The sequence below is a fragment of the Chiloscyllium plagiosum genome, chromosome 14 (assembly GCF_004010195.1).
Source record: "Chiloscyllium plagiosum isolate BGI_BamShark_2017 chromosome 14, ASM401019v2, whole genome shotgun sequence".
NCBI classification, from domain to species: domain Eukaryota; kingdom Metazoa; phylum Chordata; class Chondrichthyes; order Orectolobiformes; family Hemiscylliidae; genus Chiloscyllium; species Chiloscyllium plagiosum.
Window position 1 is genome coordinate 5,159,718 of NC_057723.1, and position 27,494 is coordinate 5,187,211.

Genomic DNA, 27,494 nt, shown 5'->3' on the forward strand with positions numbered 1-27,494 from the left:
TATTCAACTATTCCATCATTATTACATGGTGGATGCAATGAGTACCACCTGACAAGATGTACCACAGTTTCCATGCCAATGAGATATATTTCCCTCAGTGATTAATGACAACAGTTACATGTCAACAACACTTATGAAAATTCCTCACCTAAGTATCGCATCTTCCAGAATTGGCCAGACGTCTCTACTCTTCATCATCATTATCAATTGTTTACAAAAGAGTGTTCTCTAATTAAACAGTTGAAACCAATTAAAAATTCAAACCAAACAACCATTATAAATTCAATGACCTTCATTAGAGATTTGGTGTTTGTTGTCACTAAAAAGATTTGACCTGCTGTTTTATGTGAGTACGGAGTGTGAACACAATAAGGTTGAACCCCTACATGGAACTATTCATGAGTTTTGAACATGGATCGATGAGGATTCCTTTTCCTGCAAATTCAGAAGTTGGCCCCAAACCTAAGAGCTGCCTTTTTAGGGGCTACTATTAAGCAAAAGCCTATTGAATGTTATTTCATGTCAGCTTCTTGCATCTCCGCTTAATACATTTATTTTCACTGCTCAGGTCGCATTGACTTTATTCAGAAGAGAGATATTTCGGTAGGATCAGAATTATTTTGTCCTTACTCTTTCCATCATTCTGATTTTTAAAACTTTACCATTGAGGCAAGATTTCACTTAAGTGTTCCCATGAAAGATTAAATAAACAACCTCGAGAAATGACCAGTTAGTGAAGGTTTGCTGCAGATAACACTGACAGAACAATTCTCTTTTATGATTGGAATACACATTATAAATTAAGCTGGTTTACAAATTCCATCGATTCAATAAACTTCACAACTATGTTTAGTTCAGCAATTCACAATATTAAGACGAATCTCATGATATTTGACACAGTATAGCCTTCAGTTAAGAAGTTAATCGAGGGGTAAGAACTTCCTGGTTGACATTATACTGTATTTTAATTCTGCATAAATTCTGATTTTATCAGGAGAGATTCTTGAGGGATTTGGGTGTGCATACTGACGTGTACTGGAACTCAGTGTGTGGGCTATACAACTGCAAATTTGTACTTGCACTTTTCGTGACAATGCTGCTCGTTTAACAAGATAATGTTATTTTTTTATTACAGAGAGATCATGCGGTCAGTTCCAATAGGCCTGGGTAAATCTGCAAATGTTTTTAAGTCTTTCTTTTAAAACACTTGTACAATGATATGAGAGTGGCCAGTTCTCTCATTTCAGGGTTTGGTTTGGTTTTAGCAAGCTGTTTTTGTTTCCAACTGCTGATCAAGTTTTAGCCCAGAACCCAAGGGAATTGTTTACTTAGAATCAATCAGTGTAGTCACAACTTGCAAGGGTAAATATTTCAATTCACCGTGAGTTCTAAAATATTCAAAATGTACGATCATTGATAAATTCATCCAAGACATTCAAATTATGTCCTATAATAATAACAATTTGAATATATATATACAACAACTAATCCAACAGTGCAACACTGAGGGAAATGACAGAAGCATAAATTTAAAATTGAGTCAGACTTCAGGTGAATGTTTACACCACATGCACTGCCAAGCATTGCGAAAAAGAGGGAGGTATATTCAGCACTACAATCATGCTGCAGTATGGGAACAACATGAAATAAATTTAGTCTATCAAGCCTTCTATACCAAGAGAAACAACTAATCAAATATGCAAAATGAATCTGATTTTTCAACCTTTAATGTAAATTCTTCATTCGCGTGATGACGGAAAAGTTCGTTGTCTAAGTTAAATCATCGTGTTGGTGTCCTGGACATTCGTTTCTTTGAATGGCAAGGTAGGATGACAGGGCTTTAAAAACAGAAAGTCGCTTTTCGATGATTCTGGAGATAAACAGATGGTGTAATGATAGCTTTCATTTTGAACATGTCCAGTATAATTTAATGACTCATTTGGGGCAGTTCTATGATAAGAACTGCCATTCGAACTGTTGCTTTTGTGACAAAGTTCACTGGAGTTGTAGGTTTTGGCAACACTTCCGTCTTGTTTAAACTTCAAGATGACGAGTAAAATGATGGCAACAAGAAACACAAATGATGTTGATCCTAGAATAATAATTAAATAATGATTAGGTACCGAAAAATATTCCGATGATCTTGGTTTGTCAGTTAGTTCGGAAGATTTTTCTGTAACATTGGCTACAATTATAAAGGAGATTGTGGCGGTACTGGAGAGACTTGGCTGTCCATTGTCCTTCACAAGGAGAATTAATCTTTCTGTAGCGAATTCGTGTTCTCTAATATTTCGTATTGCTCTAATTTCTCCAGATAGATGACCCACACTAAACATACTGGAATCAGTGTCCTCCAAAAACTGGTAGGAAAGCCGTGCATTTTGCCCAGAATCGGCATCAGTGGCGATTATCTTGGTAACTAAGTATCCTACATGTACTAACTGTGGTGTAATCTCCAATAGTACTGAACTGTTCCACACTAGGGGTGAGATAATAACTGGCACGTTGTCATTTTGATCCAAAATAATAACATGCACGGTGGCAGTGCTACTCAGTCGTGGGGAGCCCAAATCCTGGGCTTGAACATAAATCTGGAATTGTTTCAAATGTTCATAGTCAAAGGAGCGAAGTGAGTAAATATTACCATTTTCAGAGTTAATCGTGACATATCCAGGACCCTTTTGCATACTATTCTCCGAAATAGAATACACCACGTCACCATTCTTGTCTGTATCAGAATCTAAAGCGGTAACTGCAAATATAGAAGCACCAGGCGTGTTGTTCTCCATCAAATAAACGTTATATGATGATTGTGTGAACCTCGGTGCATTGTCATTGATGTCAGAAAGTTCAATCAAAACTGTTTTATGGGTTGAAAGTGTGGGAGAACCCTCGTCCCAGGCTGAGAGAGATATGTTGTAGAATGACACTCTTTCACGATCCAGCTGATCGCGTGTTACCAATTCAAATTTATTCCTGAAAGACCTTTGCAGTTGAAATGGAACATCTGTAGTAACTTTACAATGAACGTTCCCATTTTTCTCCGAATCTAAATCTGTCACGGTGATGACAGCTATTACAGTCCCAGGTACAGTATCCTCAGAAACTGTGCTGGATACTGACGTTACGTCTATCACGGGGAAGTTGTCATTTCGGTCAATTAAATTAACCATAACTTTGGCATATCCTGCTAGTCCAGGTATAGCTTTATCTACAGCTTGTACAGCAAGTTCATAAACAGGCGATTCTTCAAAATCTAATACCTCTTCAACTCGAATCTCTCCATTGTTTGGTTCCAATGTGAACAACCCGCGAATTCTTTCGGATACGTGATGGGTAAAAGAATATGTTACCTCAGCATTCGTACCTTCATCCAAATCAACAGCGTTAATTGTTGCAACTAAGGTGCCTTTAGCACTGTTTTCTGCTATAGTCGACTTGTATATTTCACGATCGAATAAAGGTACATTATCATTGATGTCCACGACGATAATAATCACTCGAGCCGCGCCAGATCTGGGAGGAATTCCACCGTCGATAGCTGTCAATGTCAGATGAAAGGCAGACTGCTGTTCATGATCTAATGACTTGTCCAATATCAACTCAGCACTCTTACTGCCATCACTTCTGGTCTGCACTATAATACGGAAATGTTCGTTTGGACTGATTTGATACGTGCTGATCGTGTTTGTCCCTACATCCGGGTCACGCGCACTCTCAAGAGGAAACCGCGCCCCTGGTGCAATTAGCTCACTGATTTGCAAAGAAAATTCGTCCTTGGAAAATTGAGGAGAATTATCATTTATGTCTAGTACTTCCACAACAACTCGATGCATTTCCGACGGATTATGGAGCTCTAATTCAAAAGAAAGGGAACAAGTAGAGCTTTGCATGCAAATCTGTTCTCTGTCGATTCTTTCATTGACAAATAAATTCCCGTCCTCCAGATTTACCTCAATATACTGTTTTCCCTCGTTGGCCACAAGCCGGCATTTATGAGCAGACAATTCCCAAGCTTCTAGTTTTAAATCCTCCGTGATCTTCCCAACAAAGGCCCCGCGTTCCAGTTCCTCAGGGATAGAGTAGCGAATTTGTCCCGTAACCAGGTCGAACGCACAAAGCAGGCAAATAAAGGACGTTCCACACCACCGCGATTTCGCCATTGTTCAGGGCTGGATTTTGATATTTAAATATCGAAATCTCTGCCAAGCGAATAGATACCCAGGAACGTTGCTCCACAATTTTGTCTGTCGCTGATATTAAACCGAGAAATGTGAATAATTCACTAGATTTGTACTGCTGAAAATGGCGGAATAGTGCAAATGTGATCACAGCATCTGTTTTTCGCTCGTTGTCCCTCTGTCCCTTCTTCAGCTGTGTTTGCGTTTCTCTGAAAGGGGGAGAGAGAAGAGCTGGATCTCTCGCAGCGTCTGCACTCCTAATTGGTAGACAGCGACGCAAAGAGTTTTAACCAATAACTGCAACAAAGTTTCTTAAAGCTGGACTGTTTCAGAATAATTTACATTTGAGCAAGTATTTAACATCATGCGACCAAAATCTTTAGCTACGTATCGATTGGGTCACTTTGTTTTTGAAAACTGAACGATTGTTTTGTATTCCGGTATGCTGCTGCTCAGCATTCAAAGAAAGCTTTTCACGCATGCATTTTGCCGATTGATTTTTTTTTGTTTGTTTCCTGATGTCTGGCGTGCATAATGATACAGCAATGGCCACCACAGTCTCGACAGAGCAGAAGTTGAAGGGCAATGTTAAGTCCGATTCAGGTAGCAGTTATCCTTATTTAGACGATATTGTCGAGGTCATATAGTCCAGAAATTATTCCGGGCCTTTAGTAGAATAATTCATGGTGATATTTCATGGCATTATGTATTTCAATCAGAACCTTGACACGAAGAAAACTGGCTTATCCTGAATCGACACATTAAAGCAAAAAAAATCTCAACTTCCTTCCCCTTGTGAAATGCCACTGACGTTACTCCAGTTTTTTTTTCAGAATTGATGTACCTAAAGCGTTTGAGTGGACAGCTAGACACTAAATAGCCAATTATGAAACTACAAAAAGTTTGCCCTATTCAGTAAAAAGTGATATTTTTTGGAGTTACTTTTAGCAAAAATGAAAAACAAGGGGACTTGGTCAACATGATCAATGCGCAGCGAGCACGGCATGATTATTCACACACACATTACATATGACAGATTCTCTTGGATGTTTTATTCAGTTCATTAGAAGAGAGGATTATCCATATTTCACAGTCACTGTTATAACATGAAAATGCATAACAATTATCAAAACTGAAACGCTTGAATAGATGTTTTTTAATTTGCTCAGAAGAGTAAATATTGGATCATATTTTTCATTGCTGTATAATTTCTGGGTATTAGTTAATGGAATGGTTGCAAGTCTGCGGAGATTGTTCCAAGCATGTAAAATGGGAAAGGGCATCACATTATTGTGATAGTTAACGATTAAATCAAGGCTATTGATGATGGCAAAAAGTGGAAATACTTCGTTAACATCTGCTGGGAAATCCGAGACCCAACTGCTGAATTCACAACAAAACAAATAGAACAGATTTCAATTTTTGTAAACTTTCTACCAACAGGTCAACTTTAGATTCTATTAGATCCTCAATTCCTTGTTTATATTTTAATTTGAAAATTAATGGCATGGTTTGTTGTATGGTGTGACATGTTTATATGGTTCTGAGGTCGAATAGTGTGTTCCCAGTTACTGACAAATAGGAATAGGATTACTGAAACATTTTTGATCTCATTATTCCCAATGCATAAATGATTTAAAATAAATTTGAATTTATGAGATATGCAGTGATTTGGATGATCATGGGAAGAAATCAAACAATTAATAATTTTGCTGAATAAAATAATTGGATTCTGTAACACATTCGCCAAAATGTGATTTGATAATTATGGCTACCAAAGTTTTGAACGCCAGGATTTTGCTGTGTCATCCTTTTTCTTCTACTGCAGATTCATTAAATTGTGGTAGATTGTTACAATTGATCAATAACTCCAGGATTATGGCATTTTTGCTGTCTTTTCTTAAATATCCATTTGCTCAACCGCTGGCATGCTGTAACTAAAATATTTGTCATGTATAGAATGAAGTGCAGGACTTCTCCGATATTTCTTCGTTGGCAACTCGACTGTCAAGAGGGAAACTAACAGCAGCTGCATCTGAACACCATCACTGTCAAACTCTCATGAGTCAACCTGTCTTGTGTTTATATTGCAAGTGTTTTATTTTACATGTGACAAGGTCCTGTGATAACCTGAGTACTGAAAGCCAATGCGGAATGTGTAAAGTAATTGGAGGGGAAGCATTCAAAGATTTTTACTCCGGCAAGCTTGAAGGTTGGCATTGGTTAATGATTGAAAGGAATGAAATTTGAACACATTGAAGGGGGATTAGGCTGGTCTGCTGTCTGTTGGTCCTATCTGCCCCAAAATGTGCAAAAATAAGATGAAAACATTGTGGCATGAAGAAACCCCAGCCAAAGTAGTCAATAGGAATCAGACAAAAGCTTTTCAGTTCAGCACTAACAATCTTTGGTTATGGTTGTTGGAAGCCAGTTATCTTAGTTCCAATACATCTGGTGGTATGGCCTATTCCTTGTGGTCATTGCTGCTGTGTCCTGTGGGTCCAACACAATGATGGTCTCCTTCCGCATTGTTGGCAGCATCGAAGGTCTATCCCAGGATTCCAATGGCACAGGACAGCAGTTTCTTCGGCAATGATATTAATTCTGTAAGGCAGCTTCTGTCGTGTCTTTTGCCTGTGATTTGGGCTGGCATGGTGGCCTGCCTCAGTGGCAGCTTCAGTATCGAAATGGATCCTTGAGTCGGCTTCTGTGTCTTCTTTGGTCGCATGGCGGTCTCGCCTGGAATTCCAATGGTTGCAGATTTAGTGGGTCGGATGTTGGTTTTCTGCAGCAATGGAGAGTGGTTCCTATCTTTTCCTCAATCTCATTGTGAGTGGTGACGAGAACAAAGGTGGACTTAGTCTTAATTTTTTTACATATGATTTCTGTGATTAATGTACTCGCTGTAATATGGTGACTTTAACAATTTTCACTGTTTTTTGTAAAAATACAAGTAACAGACTAGTATTCTGAAAATTGCTATTCTATTCCATCTCTATCAGTGTTCCTTGGAGTTATGTCCTAAACTGAAACATTTTTAGCTGCTTCATCAATGACATTCCCTACTTCACAACGTCAGAAGTGGAGATTTACGCTGACGATTCTATTCATGACTCCTCAGACACTAAAACTCTTATATCCAAACGCAACACGTCCTGAACAATATCTATGCGTTGAATGGGAAGTGGCAAGATTCTGTGACATGCAAATGCTAGGAATCTATATCTCCAATATGAATTATTCCTACCATTTCCCTTGGACTCAACATCACTGAATCCCTCTCTCAACATCCGGGGGGTTATCATTTTAAGAAACTGAACCAAGCTAAGCATAAAAATCTGATGGCTATAAGAGCATGTCAGAGACTTGGAATTCTTCAGTGAGTGATTCACTGCTTGACTCCCTAAAACCTGTCTATCATGAAGTCAAATTCAAGAGTGCAATTGAATGTTCCCCATTTGCTTGCATGAGCAACTCCAGCACAGCGATCTTTGAGAAGATTGTAGCACAGGTTGATGACAAGTCAGCTGAAGCTCAGCGAGCTAACTTATATACGTAACTCCAGCAAGGGTCAAGAATATTGACACCATCCAGGACAAAGCAGCCATTAAGTTCACACCCCGTTCACAGACACCAACTCCATCCCCCACTGACACCGACCAGCAATATGGTGTACCATCCACAAGATGCGCACCAGAAATTCACCAAAGAGCCGAAAAATTCACATTCTAAACCTATGACCTCAACAACCGAGAAAAAACATGAGCAGCAGATATATGGGAACACCACCAGCTCTTTGCATGCTTGAGTTGAAATCACAGAAACAACTCCCCGAGAAACATTGTATGTCGACCCACACCAAAGGGTTTACAGCCGGTCAAGAAGGCAGCTGAGCACCACCTTGTCTAAGCTACAAGTGAAGTATAATAAATGATGTCCCAGTCAGCAAGGCACAAATCATTTCAGCTGTTTTTTAATGGGCTTTTCCCAAGACATTTCACCACAAAATATCAGTTCATAATTCAATGCAGCTCTAAAAGGGTGCTGCGCCTTTGACTGTGCTGACTTTTAGCTGAGTTGCAAAATTGAGGCAATTCATCATCTCTACAATAGAGGTACAAGTATATGAGACAGTATTCAAAGCACAGACATGACAGTTCTCCCTTATTGCCTGGCCAATTATTATCTTCCAATTAATATCACTTAAACCAATTGTCTGACTTAAACCAATCATTCTGATTGCTGATTGTGAAACTTCACTATGTGTGGAGCAGTTCCAGAGTTAGTTACATTATAACAGTGACGTAATTTACAAAGTAGTTGCAGAGGACTTTGAAACGAGTTGAGGTGGGGAAGGGCATCTCACAAATGCAAATCTTTCTTTCATTACAAATTGGTGGGACATTATTGATAAATATTCTTCGAGATAGGAAGTGCTCGCATTTGGAAAAATAGGGGGTAATGCACAGAAGCAGAATAGCATTGTTCGGAGAATGTCACGTCTCACACTCTTGATTGAGCATTTTTAGGAAGTACCAAATATGATTTATAAGAGTGGGGTGGTACAAGTTATCTATGTATACTTTAGCAAGGCCTTTGACAAGATCGCCCATAGTAGATTGATACAAATGGTGAAGTCACGTGGGATCTGTGGTCGACTGGCAAAATGAATACAGAGGTCTGTTCGTCATTGAAGACAGAATAAGACTGAAGCTTTATTTTTCTGACTGGAGGTCAGTGATCAGTTGTTTTCAACAGGGATAAGTGTTGGAATCTCTGTTGTTTATAGTATGTATATATAAATTATTTGAAGGAGAATGTAGTTGGCCTGATTAGTAAATTTACAGATGATGCAAAGGTTAGGGGAGCTGCAAATAATAAGGAAATTGCTCGAGGATAGAGCTATAGATAGATTTGGGCAGACTAATGGCAGGTGGAGTTTAATCCAGATAGATTCATGATAATGCATTTTCGAAGATCTAATGCAGGACGGATGCATACAGTAAATGGCAGAACCCTTAGTGGCATCAACATGCGAGTGATCTGGGCGTGCAGTTTCACAGTTTCCTGAAAATTACAGAACAAGTGGATTTGTTGGTGAAGAATACATGTAGCATGCTTGCCTTCATCAGACTGAACAAAAAATATGATATTTGCCAGTTCATGTCACAGCTGTATAGAACTTTACAGGCTGCAGTTGAAATATTGTGTGCAGTTCTTGGCTGCCACACAACCAGAACAATATGGAGGTTTTTGTGAGGGTGCAGAAACAATTTATCAGGATGTCGCCTGATTTGGAGGGTATTAGATATGAGGGGAGTTTGAACAAGCGTGATTTGGTTTCACTTGAACAATCAAGGATGAGGGGTGATCTGATAGAAATTTACAAAATCATGAGAAGCGCAAAGAGAATTGTTAGTCAGCATATTTTTCCCCAGAGTAGAAATGTCAATTATTAGGTGGAATAAGCTTAAATTAAAAGGGGGTAAGTTTAAATGTGATTAAAAGGCAAGGTTTTCTTTTACACAGAGAGTGGTAAGTACCTGAAATGCGCTGCCAGAGGAAGTGAAGGAGGCGAATGCAATAGTAACGTTTAAGAGACATCTTCCATATATAAGAAGAGGCAGGGAGTAGAGGGGTTTGGACTGCATAGAAAGGCATCATTTGTTGGTGCTGTATTGATGAGCCAAAGGTCATAATCCTGCCTTGTATTAATCTTTGATTTTGTTTGTTTTTTGTACAAGGAAGAAATGCTTTCATCCATATCGACCTCCTCCAGTAATCTCCAGCATCACAGATACCACCCTTCAGTCAATTTGATTTACTCCATGTCAACAGATGGTTGGAGGCTTTGGAGAGTGCAAAGGCTAAGGGCCCTGACAATATTGCGGCAATAGTTTTGAAGACTTGTGTTATATATCTTGCCATTCCCATTGCCAAGCTCTTCCAGTACTGATACGACTTTGGCATCTACTCAACAATGTGGAAAATTGCCCAGATATGACCTGTACGTAAAAAAAGCAGAACAATTGACAGATAGATGCCAGATTTGCAACTGTATAGGAAGTGTTTGAATAACAGGCACAGCTGGTTCTAGTTCAAAAGTCTTCGACTCTTTCCAGAACATGACAGTATCCATAGCCTTTGACTTCAGCTGTTTATTTTTTAATTTGACATATATGTTTCAATCGAATTTGCTGAAGGCTGGCATCTCTGATGCTAGGGACTGCAGAACGAGACAGTTATGCATTGTCCACTCAGCACTTCTGGCTGAAGATTGTTACAAATGCTTTTGCCTTATCTTGTGCTCTGTATTCTGGGATCCCCATTATTGAAGATGAGGGTATTGTGAAGTCCCCTCCTCCAGAGAGTTGTGTAATTGTCCAACGCTTTGCAGATTTTAAGGTTGATCCATTGCTCTTAACGTCAGTATTTTGCATGTAAGTAGCCCTGCGTGTGGCCTCATTTTGACATCTCGTTATTAGTTATGCTTGCTGCTAATCCTGATCTGCCAACCTTTTCTTCATTTTACCAAAGTTGATTCTTTAGCAGGTAGTAATGGTGGTCTGGTATTTACCTGGAAATGAGGCTATAGTTCGTATTTGATCACAATTCCGTTGATGGTCCAAATTGCCCATTCTTGAGTTATACAATCATAGAATCCCTACAGTTTGGAAGCAGGTCGTTGGGCTCATTAAGTCATGTCAACTCCTGATAGACTATCCCGCCCAGAGCCAGCCCATACCCTATCCCTATAACACAGCATTTCCCATGGCTAATCCACCTAGGATGCACATCCCTTGACACGACAAATAATTTCACATGGCCAATCCATGTAACCTGCACATCTTTGGACTGTGGAAGTAGACTGGAGCACCTGGAGGGAACACAGACAAACATTGACTGTGCATACTCCACACCCATAGTCATCCGTAGCTGGAAATGAGCCTTGGCGCAGTGAGGCAGCAGTGCTAACTATTGAGTCACTATACTGCCCACTGTGATCCCAATCTATAACGTTCAACACAGTTGGCGTTTATCCTTAGTGTGAAGGCAGAACTTGGAGTCAGAGAGTGATGTATAGAATAGAAACAGGTCCGTTGATCCAACTCGTCCATGAAGACCAGATATCCTAACTTAATCTAGTCCTACTTGTCAGCATTTCCCTATTCCTATACTCACCCATATGCCTTTAAGAGCAGGGTACTTATATTTGAGGCTTTCTAAATTAATGGAATCTTTCCAAGATCTGAAGAATTTTGAAAGACTACAACTTATGAATCAACTTGAGTTCTTTGAGGAGGTGACAAGACAGGTCGACGAAGGTCGAGCACTGGTTGTGGTGTATCTGGACTTCAGCAAGGCATTTGGTAAGGTTTCCCATGATAGGCTCATTCATAAAGTCAGGATGTATGGGATGCAGGGAGATTTGACTATCTGGATTCAGAATTGGCTGGCTGACAGAAGGCAGAGAGTGTTTATAGATAGAAAATATTGTGACTGGAGGTCGCTGTTGAGTGGGGTCCTGCAGGGCTCTGTTCTTGGGCCTCTGCTCTTTGTAGTTTTGATAAATGACTTGGATGAGGAGGTTAAGGGGTGAATTAGTAAATTTGCAGATGACACAAAGGTTGGAGGTGTCATCGCTAGTTTAGTGGGCTACTGCAGGCTGCTGTGCGACATAGACAGGATGCAGAGCCAGGCTGAGAAATGGCAGGTGGAGTTCAACCTGGCTAAATGTGAAGTGATGCATTTTGGAAGGTTGAACTCAAATACTGAATATAGAATTAAAAACAGTATTCTTGGCAGTGTGGAGAACAGAGGGATCTGGTTGCGCAAGTACATTGATCCCTCAAAGTTTCCACCCAAGTGGATATGGTTGTTAAGAAAGCATATGGTGTTTTGGCTTTCATTAACAGGGGGATCAAATTTAAGAGCCTCGAGGTTTTGCTTCAACTCTACAAGTCCCTCATGGGACTGCACTTTGAATATTGTGTCCCGTTCTAGTTGCCCTATTATAGGAAAGATACAGAGGCTTTGGAGAGGATGCAAAGAAAGTTTACCAGGATGCTGCTGGACTGGAGGGCATGCCTGATGAAGAATCGTTGAATAAGCTCGGACTTTTCTGTCTTTTCTCTGGAGAGGAAGAAGAGAGGAGACCTGATTGAGGTGTACAAGATAATGAGTGGAATAGATAGAGTCACTAGCCAGAAACCTTTCCCCAGGGCAGGATTGACTGGTACAAGGAGTCATAGTTTGAAGATATTAGGAAGAAGGTATAAAGGAGACATCAGAGGTAGGTTCTTCATGCAGAGAGTTGTGAATGCATGGAATGCGTTGCCAGCTGTGGTGGTGAAAGCAGAGTCATTGGGAACATTTAAGTGACTGCTGGACATGCACATGGAAAACAGTGAGTTGAGGTGTGCGGAGGTTACGTTACTATATTTTACATTAGGATTAACCTCGGCACAACATTTTGGGCCAAAGGGCCTGTTCTGTGCTGTACTTTACTATGTTCTATGTTGACGCAGAGATGGGCTTAGAGAATTGACCTAATCTTCAAATTAACAGCAACAAATGTCTTCTTTCGTGCTAAGAGCCTCTCAGGTGCAGAGACACAAAAGTTGTATTCACAATATAATATGTCACAATTGTTCAAATACTTACAGAATATTAACTGCAGTCACTCTATAGCCTCCTTTCTGGAATTCAGTTTTAATTCCATCTATCAATCAAGACAGGAATGAGACTCATGCACTGACGGAACACAAAACATCAATTGATGAGCAGACTTATGGTGTGTCAATGGGGCTTCATAGACCTATCAGTTAAAGCTTTCAACATCGGTCATCGCCCGGAGGACCATAGCAACTGAGTTGTCCGTTTTTGGCTGCTTCAACTCACTCCACGTAGTATCAAAAGAGTCATGGAGGCACTGAATACTGTAAATAATATGACCCTGACAATATTCTAGCAGTTGTACTGAAGACATGTTCTCTCGAACTTGCTCCAACTTCAGACAGATTATTCCACTATAGTTAAAACTCTGGCATCTACACTACAGTGCAAAACACTACGCAAGCATGTCCTGTACATGAAAAGCAGAACAGCTCCAACCTAGCATCACCCCGACTAGTCTACTCATGAACATCAGTAAAGTGACAGAAATGTCGCTTATACTACTGAAAAGAAACATTTGCTTAGCAATAATTTGCCCATTGACACGTGTTGGGCTTTAGTCACAGCCACAACTGAGGCTGAATACATGCAATCTTATTCAGCCATGGGCAAAAAATCTGAATTCTAGATGTGATGTGAAAATGGCTAGTTTGGGCATTTTTAAAATTGATTCATGGGATATGGGATATGCGCACCACTGGCTGGTCAGTCTTAATTGTCCATCCCTAGTTATCCTTGAGAAGGTGGTGATAAGCTGTCTCTTTAACCGACTGTGGTCCATTAGCTGTAGGTCGCCCCACAATGCTCTGAGGGAGGGAATTCCAGGATGTTGACCAAGCAACATGAAGGGAGGTATCAGAGCAGCATTTTACCAAACGTGGCACTAAGGATCATGAGCAAATCTCAAATCAATGAAAATAAGGAAAAAATCTCTACTGGTTGGAATCATATCTGGTACAAATTGAGATGGCTGAGGTTTGACAGTCAATGTTCATGCTTGGTTCTGCAGATAAGCAATAGCAAAATTGACAAGGCACCATAGGAAACAACAGACTATGTAGGGGCAACATTCCTTTATTAATTGCAAAGAGATAATGCAGTGCATCAACTCTATGAAACATTACAAGCAGAGGTTAGAGAGAAAATTGTACCAGAGACACTCTCTTACAATCAAAGGCTACCACACTGCAATCTTTGGTGGAGCTACCTGCTAGTGGGATAAGACATACATGGGGTGGTGCTAGAAGTGTGTTCAACACTGGTTGAAAGGTATGCTTCTGTGAGCACGAATTGGTCATGCTGTTGCCTGAGTCGTCTATGCCACAACTCTCTCAATTTTGCCACAAGTTTCCAAATGCTAGTAAAGAAGACTGAATCCTGGATTTTGTTCATATCGGGTACCTGAGTCTGTTATAAGTTGTCTATCCAACCTTATTCTTATTAGATTCTTTGAAATAGTCATGTTAAACTGAACAATTATCATTTCCAAATGACTCACCCAGATTTCGATGGGCATGGTGTCCGTTACAGACCAGGAGTTCCTGTAATAGTGAACCAGGAGTTCTGGTGCAACAATTTTGCAATTTCCTCACCAGATTCACGAACTGATTGTAAACTGCACTGTTGTGGAGGTGCTATCTGAAGTCTAGTTTCTGGAGCATTATTAAAGGCATCTGAAAATAAATCTAAAATCATAATCACCATGCCCTTTGTACCCTTAAATATTCACAATTACTTATAAGTCATATTCCTAATCTGTGTATAAATCTCATGCATTGTTAGCATGTACAAAAATGTCATATTTTCTATTAATATTTTGCTGAAGTGTTGCACCAATTTTGCAGCGTATTATTTTAACAAAAAAAAGTTTGCATAAATACATTGGTTTCTTCAATATATTGCAAATGATAGTCAGAAATAAAGTGAAGTCTAACTCCCAAAGTGAATTACTATTGATTTATTTTGCAGATTTTTATATTGTTCATTTGCCTATTTTGATTATTAATAATATTATTATTACGAATGACATTTATATCAATATTCATAAATTTGAATTACAACTAGACTTTTTATTCCCATTCAACTTCCTTTGGAACTGGACAAGTATATGTGACCAGAGGAACTAAATAATTCTGCCCTTTTCTTTAATCTGTTATAGCAACATCACTTAACACTATTATTGTGGCAAAGTTGAAGTAAAAGGTTTCAAGAACAAAAAATCAGTCTTGGAAGATTCCGGAGAAAGGCAAACTGTATAGCGATATGGTTCAGCATTGGGACCAATTTCGCCAACACCGGCATAATTTAAAGGATCTGTTGCTACAGGTCGTTCAGTATATGAATAATTTGAATCCTCCCGTGTGCAGCAACATACTGGGGAGCTGTAATTTTCAATGATGCCTCTGTCCTGTTTACATTTGATTCCAATCAGGAAAATTATGGTCACGAGAAATATTAAGGTAGTTGAACCTAAAGCCACAATTAAATAGAGATTTAAATCAGATATATCTTCAGGATTACTGACAAAGGTTTTACTTTCATCGAATCGTTCAGTAAAGTTCGCCAAGATTGAGAAGAGGATTGTAGCAGTGCTGGAGAGGCTTGGCTGCCCATTGTCTTTCACCGATACCACTAACCGTTGCCTGGACGCTTCTTGCTCCAAAATATCTCGGGCTGTTCTGATTTCTCCAGAGTTAGGCCCGACAGTGAACAAACTGGGATCAGTGGTTTTTATGACTTGATAAAACAGCCGAGCGTTCTGACCAGAATCAGCATCAGTTGCAATTATTTTGGTGACCAAGTAACCCTGGCCGGCTGACTGAGGCACGATTATCTCCGCTGCTGATCCACTCTGTGCAGAGGGTGAAACAATGACTGGAGCATTGTCATTTTGATCTAGAATAATCACATTGACTGTTGCACTGCTGCTCAGCGGAGGAACTCCAGAATCACGGGCTTGAACTTGGACCTGGAAGCTCTTCATTTGCTCGTAGTCAAAAGAGCGCAGTGCGTAAATGTCCCCATTATTGGAGTTAACATTGATCAAAGAAGATGCTTGAAAATCTTGGACCTTGCTTGCCATTATATCATAGGAAACAAAGGAATTCCCGTCCGTGTCTGCATCCAGAGCAGTGACTCTGAAAACCGAGGCACCGGGTGCATTGTTCTCCATCACATACACGGTGTACGACATTTGGGCAAATTGAGGGGCATTATCATTTACATCAGAAACCGAAATCCTGATGGTTACATTTGTTGATAGTGATGGAGACCCCGAATCCCTGGCTAAAAATAATATGTCATAAGTAGAGACTGTTTCACGATCCAGCAAACCGCTGGAAATCAATTTGTAATGGTTGCTAGAAGATTCTTGAAGCTTAAACGGGATGAGCTTTGAAATCTGACAGTTTACCTGCCCATTTTTACCAGAATCCTGATCCATTACATTGATCAAAGATATCAAAGTTCCTGGCGCAACATCCTCGGAGACTGTGCTGGACACAGGTGTCACCTTTATCTCGGGGGCGTTGTCGTTTACATCAATGACCTTAATAAGGACTTTTGAATGTCCCGCAATTGCAGGTGAGCCTTTGTCCACAGCTTGTACATCAAGTGAATAACTGTTTGTTTTTTCAAAGTCTACTGTTCCTTCGACTTTGATCTCCCCTGTTCTGGGGTTCAAACGAAATAATTCTCTCACCCGTGGGGAGGCAAGTTTGCTGAAAGAATAGGTTACCTCAGCATTCGAACCTTCGTCCAAATCATTAGCGCTGACCCTGATCACCAAGGTTCCCTTAGGTGAGTTTTCTGCTAAGCTACTCCGGTAAATTGCACGATCGAAAACTGGCGAGTTATCATTACTATCCAATACGGTAATGAGGATCTGGACGGTACCAGATCTGGGAGGAGTCCCTCCATCAGTAGCTGTCAGTACAAGCTGAAAGGACGGATTCTGCTCGCGGTCCAGAGCTTTCTCCAACAATAATTCGACAATTTTAACGCCGTCCTCCGTTGTCTGCACTTTTAGGCCGAAGTGCTGGTTGGAACTGAGTGTATAGGTGGTGACAGCATTTATCCCAACGTCCGGATCCTGCGCACTCTCGAGTGGGAAGCGTGCCCCTGGTGCAATTGATTCAGCCATCTGTAGGGTAATGGTGCTATCCGTGAAACTGGGCGCATTATCATTTATGTCCAAAATCTCCACTTCACCGCGATAAATCTCGAAAGGATTTTCTACTACCACTTCAAAAGGAAGAACACATCTAGCTACTGGTCCACAGATATGTTCCCTGTCGATTCTCTCGCGAATGGATAAATCGCCATTATCCACACTAACCTTCATATACTGGCTTCCAGCATCAGAGGAGAGTCGGAATTTGCGAGCTGACAGTTGCCGTGCATTCAGTCCCAAGTCCCTAGCGATATTCCCAATTAAAGCATCTGGTTCCAGCTCCTCGGGAAACGAATAACGAATTTGTCCAAAAATCAAATCTGGTGTACTTAACAGAAAAATAAAAGCGAACGTTTTGAATGCTGAGGCGTCGTTGCTCTGCAAATTCGCCATTGTTCTGCTCTGAATGCTTTCCTAAACCAGGCCTGGGTCGTCAATTAAACTGCAGTCTGAACACAAATTACGTACAGCAAAGTCTAATGACGAATGTACAAGGTCGCGAGTTTAATCTGGTCTCCACAACCTAAACGGAGGCACTGCTCGCTCCTCTGGTTGATTCTGATCTCTAGCCGTGATGGAGGAGGGACAATAGATCTAACGCTGTATTTGGCTTTCTTATTGGTACACAGCGACACAACCAGTCCTTTTCGATAATTACATCAACATTTCTTAAAGCAAGTCTGTTCTCGTGTACGTTTAAAATTGGACAACCATAAAATCGAGTCAGTTATAAAATCAACTGCTTGACTTGCCCTGGAATGTCATTTCCAAAAGTTATGAAAGCAGTTTTAGAGTGTAATTTGACCTAAACATTTGAAACTTGTTACTTATGCACGGTCAAAGTAATAAGTCATCAGCATTTTGGTGATAGGACATATCACGTAGGCCATCTTCGTCAAATACGATTTCACAAATCTGAAACGTGGGAATCTCAGAAAAGTGAAATGCTTACAAATAAAAAGTGCAGACGTCAAATCAGTCCTCTGATAAGCTAAGAACATCGCATTATTATGCCTTGTTTGATGCATTTGTTTACAGATAATGCCTCATTAATGATCCAAAAGCCATGTCTCTGAAAGACATGTTTCAAATTCCAGATATTTAAACTTAAGTTCATCTTTCAGGCAAATTAACACGAACTCTTGAAGAATCTAAGGAAACTCCAAAATGCAACCAAGTAACTTCGTGGATTCACATTAAAATCCATTAACAAGGGTGTGAGTGTTGGACATGTTTTGTTATTTTGTCTAGCAAAGACAAAGCAAACTTGAAAAACAATGCCAACGTCCAGTTAACAAAAATCAATCTATGCTCCATTATATCAATACCTAAACATCAACAACTTTGCACAAAATAAAGTTTTATCAGTAAATATCAAGCAATGTAAAAATGCAATAATTGGCACAAAATGCAACAAATACGATTCTAAATAATTATCAGGCAGGACAGAACTTGTACTTTGCTAAAACGAGATATAAAGTCAACTTTCTTGTTTCACTCATCAGGGCTAGGACACAATAAATTAGATTTTGAATTGGAACTCCAGTTTTTTACAGCAATAAAATAAGTTACTTAATAGTTGGGTCATTGTTGTTTTGGCTATGCAGTAGGAACATTTAACTGTCAATTTTATTCTCAGAGCAGGTAATAGACTCTGGAAACAGAGAGAGATTCCCATGGCAGCATACTGAACAATCAAATTTTACCCACCAGCTCTGAGAAATAGGATTGATAGTTATCTGTTCATGTTGCATCTCAAAAGCATCGTGTTGTATAACTACATGTTGCTTATTCAAGAAAAAACAAAGTACAATGGATGCCTAAAATATAAATTAAAACAAACGGCACTAGAAAGTTTTGTCAGCATCTGTGGAGAGTGAAACTTATTTTTTAGATTCTGACGACTTCTTCAGAGAGCAACATCGGCTGGAGACATTAAATCTGTTTTTCTCTCTCCACAGCTGCCCCTGGGCTTGTGAGTTTCTCCATCACTTGCTGTTTCTATTCATTTTCCAAGTCTGGTTTCTTGTATCGTGGTTCCGATGAGGATTAGATGAAATGTTTTGACTTTATTCCTTGTTTTGGAAATGGTTAAATAAGGCCCTGTCGATGTGAATTTTTGTCATAATGCTTCCTCCACAAAGTTCTTCACAATTTCATGTTTATTTGGCTGACACTTCAGTTTGGTGCAACACCAACAGCAACAGTCTTCTATTGAAATGACAAATGGCAAATGCAATTCAGGTAGAAAAATCAAGTTGTTACATTATAACGTAAAACATATATCACAACAAGCAAGGTTTTTTGCCAACTCCCACACGTTCAAAGAAATTAATGATAACCCTGTGGCAAGGTAGGATTGCAAGGCTTTAGGAACAAAAAATCGCTCTTGGATGATTCTGGTGATAAACAGACAGTATAACGATAAGTGTCAGAAACGGGCAGAGTTTGCCCACAGTAATTTGTAGAAGCTTTCGGCTCGGGTCTTTGACTAAATCCATCAATGGAATCTTCTGATTTACAACAACATATTGTGGAGTTGGCTTTAGGAAAACTCCTGTCTTGTTTGCACTTGATGCCAAAAAGGAAAATGATAATTGCAAGGAATAAAAAAGATGTTGATCCCAAAGTGATGATCAAATAAAGATTTAACTGGGAATGTTGTTCAGTTTCCCTGACCAGATTGTTCTGATCTGAAGATCTTTCAGTCATATTGCCAAAAAGTAACAAGACGATTGTAAGGGTGCTAGAGAGGGTGGGCTGCCCATTATCCCTCACCAAGATGACCAGAGATTGTGTGGAGGCATCTTGCTCCAAAATGGCTCGGGTTGTTCTGATTTCGCCAGTGTTAAGCCCCACACTGAATAAACTGGGAACAGTGGCTTTCACCGCCTGGTAAAATAGCCGTGCGTTCTGACCGGAATCGGCATCAGTTGCGATTATTTTGGTGACCAAATAACCTTGGCTCGCTGACTGAGGCACGATCACCTCCGCTTCTGATCCGCTCTGTGCTGACGGTGAAACAATGACTGGAGCGTTGTCATTTTGATCCAGGATAATTACATTGAGTGTTGCGCTGCTGCTCAGTGGAGGAACTCCAGCATCACGGGCTTGAACTTGGACCTGGAAGCTCTTCAACTGTTCATAGTCAAATGAGCGCTGTGCGTAAATGGTCCCGTTCATAGAATTGACTTTAAGGTAGGTGGCCACCGGTGAATCTCCAAAGGTCTCTTTGAAAGAATAAAAGACATAGGAATTCTGATCCAGGTCAGGGTCGGACGCAGTCACAGTGAAAATAGAAGCACCCGGAAAGTTGTTCTCTGTCACATACACTGTGTACGTGCGTCGCACAAACATTGGAGCGTTATCATTTTCGTCAAGAACGGAAATCTGGACGGTTTTATTTGATGACCAAGAGGGCCTCCCCGAGTCCCAGGCTAAAATGGATACATTATATCCAGGAGTAGCTTCACGATCCAGTGGCGCTGTGGTTATCAATTTATAATGGGTACTTGAAGAGATTTGAAGTTTAAAAGGAACGTTCATCGGGACTTTACAGTGCACCTGTCCGTTTTTTCCACTATCACGATCTATTACGTTGATCAAAGCTGTTACAGTCCCAACAGTAGCACTTTCTGGAACCATGCTAACCACAGACGTCAGTAAAATTTCTGGGGCATTATCATTCACATCAATTACCCTAATCACGACTTTACAATGCCCTGAAATTACAGGTGAACCATTGTCCAGAGCTTGAAGATCCAGAGAATACGTGTCATCTTCTTCATAATCAATTGCACCTTGGATTCTAATCTCTCCCGTTCGAGAATCCAAGCTGAACAATTCTTGTACACTCTGTGAAACACGGTTACTGAAAGTGTAGGTTACCTCAGCATTCGAACCTTCGTCTGGATCAGTGGCATGGACTGTAGCCACCAAGGTGCCCCTGGGTGAGTTCTCTACCAGGTCGACCCTGTAAACTTTGCGATCGAATACGGGCGCATTATCGTTGCTGTCCAGCACTGTAATGAGAATACGAGCGGTCCCGGATCTGGGAGGACTCCCTCCGTCGGCGGCTGTCAGCACCAGTTGAAAAGATGATTGACTTTCGCGATCCAACGGTTTCTCCAACAACAGCTCGACAATGTTTGCACCATCTTCGGCGGTCTCCACTTGTAGACTGAAGTGCGCATTTGGGCTGAGGCTGTAAGTCATGACGGTATTCATTCCCACGTCTGGATCGAGAGCGCTCTCTAGCGGAAATCGGGAGCCTGTTGTTATGGATTCCGCCATTTGTGAAAGTATGGTACTCTCCGGGAAACTGGGCGCATTGTCGTTAATATCAACAATCTCCACTTCCCCGCGGAACATCTCCAAAGGTTGTTCTACGACAATCTCGAAAGGGAGTACACAAACTGACATCTGTCCACACAGTTTCTCTCGATCTATCCTTTCCTTCGTAAATAAAGCACCCGTCTCTATATTTACCTTCAGACACTGCCTTTTATCAGCAGACGCCAGTCGGAATTGTCGACCTGACAACCTGCGGACGTTCAATCCTAAATCTTCCGCGATATTTCCAACAAAAGCGCCAGGCTCCATTTCCTCGCGAATGGAGTAGCGAATTTTTCCGAAAGCCAGGTCTGACAAAAGCAGAAGTAATATTAGATCGAATAGCTTGTATTTTAAGGCGGTGGTGAATGATGATTCTGCCATTGTCAGTTATAGTTTGGAGACTTGGAAAAAAAAACAAATCGACAGACGATAGAGGGAAAGAGCAGCCCAACCTTATACCAGACAGAGTATCGGATATATCCAAATGCCGAAGTGAATTCACACCGATCTTTCCGCAAAATGAACCACAGCAATTCTGTTTCGGTTCTCGTTCCGGGCAGGAGGAGGAGCAATAGATCTCTGCTGGCATTTGAGACTCTCATTGGACGGCAGCAACACAGCGAGTCTCTGCCTATATTTACGCCATTTTTTCTTAAAGCAGCACAGTCCATAATTTGAGGGCTTCAATCCTACTGTGCAACCATAATACGTACAACCTGGCATAAAAATCAGTCTAATTCCTTTAATCGGCCTTTCTTTTTAAAGGGTGTTATTAGTCTTTTTGAAGGGAATTTAAATCAGAAATTTGAGTCTTGCAATCGATGATCCTCGCATATAATCTCCAATGAAACAACATAAGTTATTCGTTTTCCACAGTTACATTTGAACTTTGATCAATAATCAAGCCACTTAAGAAAAGCAAATTGGAGTTATAAAGAAATAGAGATGTACAGCATGGAAACAGTTCTACTGGTCCAACTCATCCATGTCGACCAGACATCCTAAATTAATCTAGTCCCCCCAATTGCCAGCACTTGGGCCATATCCTTCTAAACCTTCTTGTTTATATACCCATACAGACGCCTTTTAAAGGTTGTAATTGCACCAGCCTCCACCACTTCCTTTGGCAGCTCATTCAGTACACGCACGATCCTCTCAGTGAAAAAGTTGGCCCTTAGCTCCCTTAAAATCTTTTGACTCTCACCCTAAACCTATGCCCTCTAGTTCTGCCCTCCCTCACCCCAGGAAGAAGACATTGTCTATTTACCCTATCCATGTTCCTCAAGATTAGATTTAAATGTTTTCAGTGTCCACAATTTAGTTGCAGAAGACAAATTATTTGTTTTCAATCGAACCTTATGTTTTGATCACAGTGTTGTACTTCACATTTTTTAAAAAAAATCTGTAATAACATAGCTAATTTTTCCAGAAGGCAACTGCAAAGTACGACACCAGTGTAATATGTCAGCAAACTTCAGAAACTCTGTTCACATCTTGGTTATATTTTCAGATATCTTCATTACGATTATATACTGGAGGTGAATCACATTAATCATTTCAAATGCCAGTTCGTTAGATGTTAAGTGCTCAAAAAAGGATTAAATATTTTGAGATAATAACATTTAATATGCAAAAATATATAAGGGAATTATGAATTATCACTTTGTCTGTTAGTAAGGTGTAGAATGATAAATCTGTTTTAAAAAGGGATTAATAAGAAAAGCAATCAATGTAATTAATGCTATACTCTAACTTTCTGATGCACTCACCAGAATGTAATTCCTGATAAACTATTGTTTCCATTGTTAGTGTATAAGTGATTGGCATATACTTTTGTCATTTCCCTTCCAGTTACCTTATCATTTGGGATCATTTGGGAGTAAAGAGGAATTTCGTGAACGTGTTCGCAACTTATGGGCTGATGTAACTTGTCGAATCTGGCTATGTTTAAGGTTAATCACAAGCCATGAGCAACATATGCAACCAAATGCTGCAAATGCAAGAAAATAATAACGGAGATAAGAAATAAGATTACACAAATTTAATTCTAGATTCAGCAAATTGTGGCTTTAGGTAAAAGATATAAAATGTAAAAGACAATTAAACCTGTAATGAACTGTAAACTAATTTGAATTAAGTTGAAAGAGATTTTTGGGATTATTTTTAAATCAAAAAACAACGAGATCGATTTGACTATTAATTAAGTGGACTGTGAGGTTGAATCCTCAGTGAAATTTCAGGTGTCATTCCCCTCCTTCCTCTGAAGTAACCCTACTTCACAACCAGGGTGGGATCATTCATCTAAAATCATTTGCAGTAAGAACCTGAGAGCTACTTACATTGTTTGGTTTGATAAAAGTCATTCTCTGAAGCTGTGCATTTTGTTTTCTCCATTATACATTCTCGCTACAAGTTTACAATCAGTTTTTAAGTTTGCATGACACAAGTCTCAGGACTACTTTGTCGACCACCCATAGCATATGTTCAACATCTACTAACAATATGCATGTGTGACCCTTTAAATTTATTGGACAACAGATCCTAGGTTGGACAGCCGGACTGAAACTTGGAACTTTGTTCTAATAAAATAATTCAGCATGATGCTGGTATTTGATTTCATTAATTTGATGTGTTAACGTGATTAATTATCATTGGTTTTGCTGACATTTGACCTTATACCCCCGGTTTACGATCAGCTTAATGTTAGCGCTAAGCAGAACAGCCTCCCGGAAATGTTTAGAAAATAATATGCCAGTTGGTTTTGATACCTAGCTGAGTCTTATGGAGAACGTAAACGCCTACATTGGCCAACTGGACCACAATACCTGTTTACGTGCTCCACTTTCTATGTAAACGATATAATTCTCTGTGAGTACACAAAACAATTGAGCAAAGCAAACTAAATAGCGTGGCCTATGTTGACCGAAAAATATTTCCCGCCCCTCAGACTATGATATACTTAATGTCAAAGATGTTATACTTTATTAGACTAATACGTCATACATTAGCAACAGTTATTTTTTTTCTCAAATTTCGTGCCATTGCCAAGCTGCACCGAAAGATTATCAATGTGGAAGACGCCAGAGAAATCTACTACACCTTCCATGAATAATGAAGTGTTCAGACAAGGCTATTATCAATATTATAAGTGAATAAGGTCGTTCAACTTACTCATGACAAACAATAATGAAATATTATCTACGTGCATTCACGTATCAGTGGCCTGAGGTCACCTGTCCAGCTGACCATCAGTAAACTGACTTTTGAAGGTGATATCATTTATCATTTGTCTGTTAACTGTTAACAGCTCCCTTCTCGGATCGTAGATATCAGTCTGAGACGCGTCGCAGTATCATAAGTGTTTTTTTTTATTCTCCACTGTTTCTTTGACTAATAATATCGATAGTTACAGAAAAGGAATGACATTGTTTTCCACAAAAGAAATCCTTGATGTGGAAAAGTTTTAAAATTTCAACCAGAACTGATACATATGTGGATTTAACAAAGATTGGCAGTAATTTCTTGTCTCATTTTTCTGGCGGAATCTGGCACTAGTCCTGAGATATGGGCGGAGTGTAGGGTTTCAAAAACAGAAAATCACTCTTTGCTGATTCCGGAGACAAACAAACCGCATAATGATGCGTTTCAGGGACACGAACAATCTCACCAGCCCCAGTATACTTTAAAGATTCATTCAGGGTAGGTGTCGGGTTATAAACATCATTGGAATCATCGAGTCTGTAGCAGCAACCTGGGGAGTTGTAGTCTTCGATATTATTTCTGCCTTGTTTACATCTAATGCCAATCAACAAGATAATGGTTACAAAAAATATAAACGAAGTTGAACCTAAAATGACAATTAAATAAAGATTTATATCTGACACATGTTCAGAATTTGTAACGAAATTACTAGCCTCGGAGAACATTTCAGTGACATTTCCCATAATCAAAAAGATGATTGCAATGGTGCTGGAGAGGCTTGGTTGTCCATTATCCCTCACCAAGATGACCAGAGAATGTGTTGAGGCATCTTGCTCCAAAATGCCTCGCGTTGTTCTGATTTCGCCAGTGTTATGCCCCACGTTGAACAAACTGGAGTAACTGGCTTTCAGCACTTGGTAGAATAGCCGTGCGTTCTGACCAGAATCAGCATCAGTTGCAATTATCTTGGTGACCAAGTAACCCTGGCTCGCTGCCTGAGGCACAATCACTTCCGCTGCTAATCCGCTCTGTGCTGACGGTGAAATAATGACTGGAGCATTGTCATTTTGATCCAGGATAATCACTTTGACTGTTGAGCTGCTACTCAATGAAGGAACTCCCTCATCACGGGCTTGAACTTGGACCTGGAAGTTTTTTAGTTGTTCATAGTCAAAAGAGCGCAGTGCGTAAATGGTCCCGTTCATGGAATTAATATTGAGGTACGTATCCACTGGCAAATCTTGAATAAGATTTGTCGTGAAGGAGTAGGTAATATGTGAATTCTGATTCATATCAGGATCGAACGCATTCACTGTGGAAATTGAAGCACCCGGAGCATTGTTCTCCATCACATATATAGTGTACGTGGGTCGAGCAAACCGGGGATAGTTGTCATTTACGTCAGAAAGAGAGATCTGGATGGTTTTATTTGTTGATAGTGGTGATGACCCCAGGTCCCATGCTGTAATAGGTATATTGTACAAAGGATTAACTTCGCGATCCAACAAGCCGCTAGTAATCAACTTGTACTTGTTGCTCAAAGATGTTTGAAGCTTGAAGGGAATGTCCAAAGGAATCTGACAGTGGACCTGTCCGTTTTGTCCAGAATCACGATCTATTACATTGATTAAAGCTACCAGTGTCCCTTGTGCTGCATCTTCTGGCACCATGTTAGATACTACGGTCACTTTTACCTCAGGGGCGTTATCATTCACGTCAGTTACTTTAATTAAGACTTTAGAATGCCCTGCAATTTCTGGCGAACCATGGTCTACAGCTTGAATATCAAGCGAATAACTACCTGCTTCTTCAAAATCAGGCATTCCTTGAACAGTAATGTCTCCTGTTCGCGGATCCAAATAGAACAATTCATGCATTTTCTGTGAAACACGGTTACTGAAAGTATAGGTTACCTCAGCATTCGAACCTTCGTCTGGATCAGTGGCATGGACTGTAACTATTAAGGTTCCCCTGGGAGAATTTTCTACTAGGTTGACCTTATAGACTTTACGATCGAATACAGGCGCGTTATCGTTGCTGTCCAACACTGTAACGAGAATCTGAGCAGTCCCCGATCTGTGAGGACTCGCCCCGTCGGTGGCTGTCAGCAACAGCTGAAGAGATGCCTGACTTTCGCGGTCCAACTGTTTCTCCAACAGCAACTCGATAGTTTTAGCACCGTCTTCTGCAGTCTCCACTTGTAAACTGAAGTGTGCATTTTGGCTGAGGCTGTAAGTCGTGACTGAGTTTATCCCCACGTCTGGATCTAGGGCGCTCTCTAGTGGGAATCGCGAGCCTGCTGCAATGCTTTCGGCCATCTGTAAGAGAATGGTACTCTCCGGAAAACTGGGAGCATTATCGTTAATATCAACAATCTCCACTTCACCGCGGTACATTTCGGGAGAATTTTCAAAAACAATTTGGAAAGAAATAATACAAATGGGAATTGGTCCACAAAGTTGGTCTCTATCCATTCTCTCATTGACAAATAACATCCCATTTTGCAAATTTATTTCTAAATAGCGCTTTGTGTAGTCAGAGACCAGACGACCTTTCCGAACTAAAAATGTTCCAGTATCCATTCCCAAATCTTCAGCAATATTACCAATGATAGAGCGCTGCTCCTCTTCTTCGGAAACCGAATAGCGAATCTGCCCAGAAACCACATCCAGTGCACAGACGAGGAAAATAAAAAATATCACCGTGAATTTCAAGGCGTTGTTGCTTTGTGAATACGCCATTGTTACCGGACTGGATTATTTAGCAGAATCACAGATCCCAGGCTACATTCGGTTAGCGTCACCAGTCAGGGCCGCCAATATTCCTTCCGACACTTCGAATTCTTAATTTCACCAAGTATTTTCCTCTGTGCTTGGTTAAATTGCCGCACAGTCGAAGCGTAGGCACCTATTCTCAGTGGTTCTGCTCTC

The 27,494-nt window shown here is 40.3% G+C and overlaps 1 protein-coding gene across 1 annotated transcript; it reads right to left on the reverse strand.

Annotated features, from left to right (window-relative positions):
• Positions 1–559: 559 nt before the first annotated feature.
• On the reverse strand, positions 560–27,494 carry LOC122556974. Its single transcript, XM_043704207.1, has 6 exons — positions 24,916–27,494; positions 23,470–23,486; positions 19,371–21,737; positions 18,739–18,743; positions 15,037–17,442; positions 560–4,166 (listed from the first exon to the last, which is right to left on the reverse strand). The coding sequence occupies exons 1-6, from the start codon at positions 27,303–27,305 to the stop codon at positions 1,776–1,778; spliced, it is 9,576 nt and encodes a 3,191-aa protein (XP_043560142.1). The 5' UTR covers positions 27,306–27,494; the 3' UTR covers positions 560–1,775.

Bases quoted from the DNA above. Each gene is read 5' to 3' on its own strand.
- LOC122556974 (XM_043704207.1), bottom strand. From the start codon at position 27,305: ATGGCGTATTCACAAAGCAACAACGCCTTGAAATTCACGGTGATATTT. The intron at 4,167-15,036 runs TAATAGTGTTAA...ATCCAGCCCTGA, and splicing joins TTACTTCAACTTTGCCACAA to ACAATGGCGAAATCGCGGTG.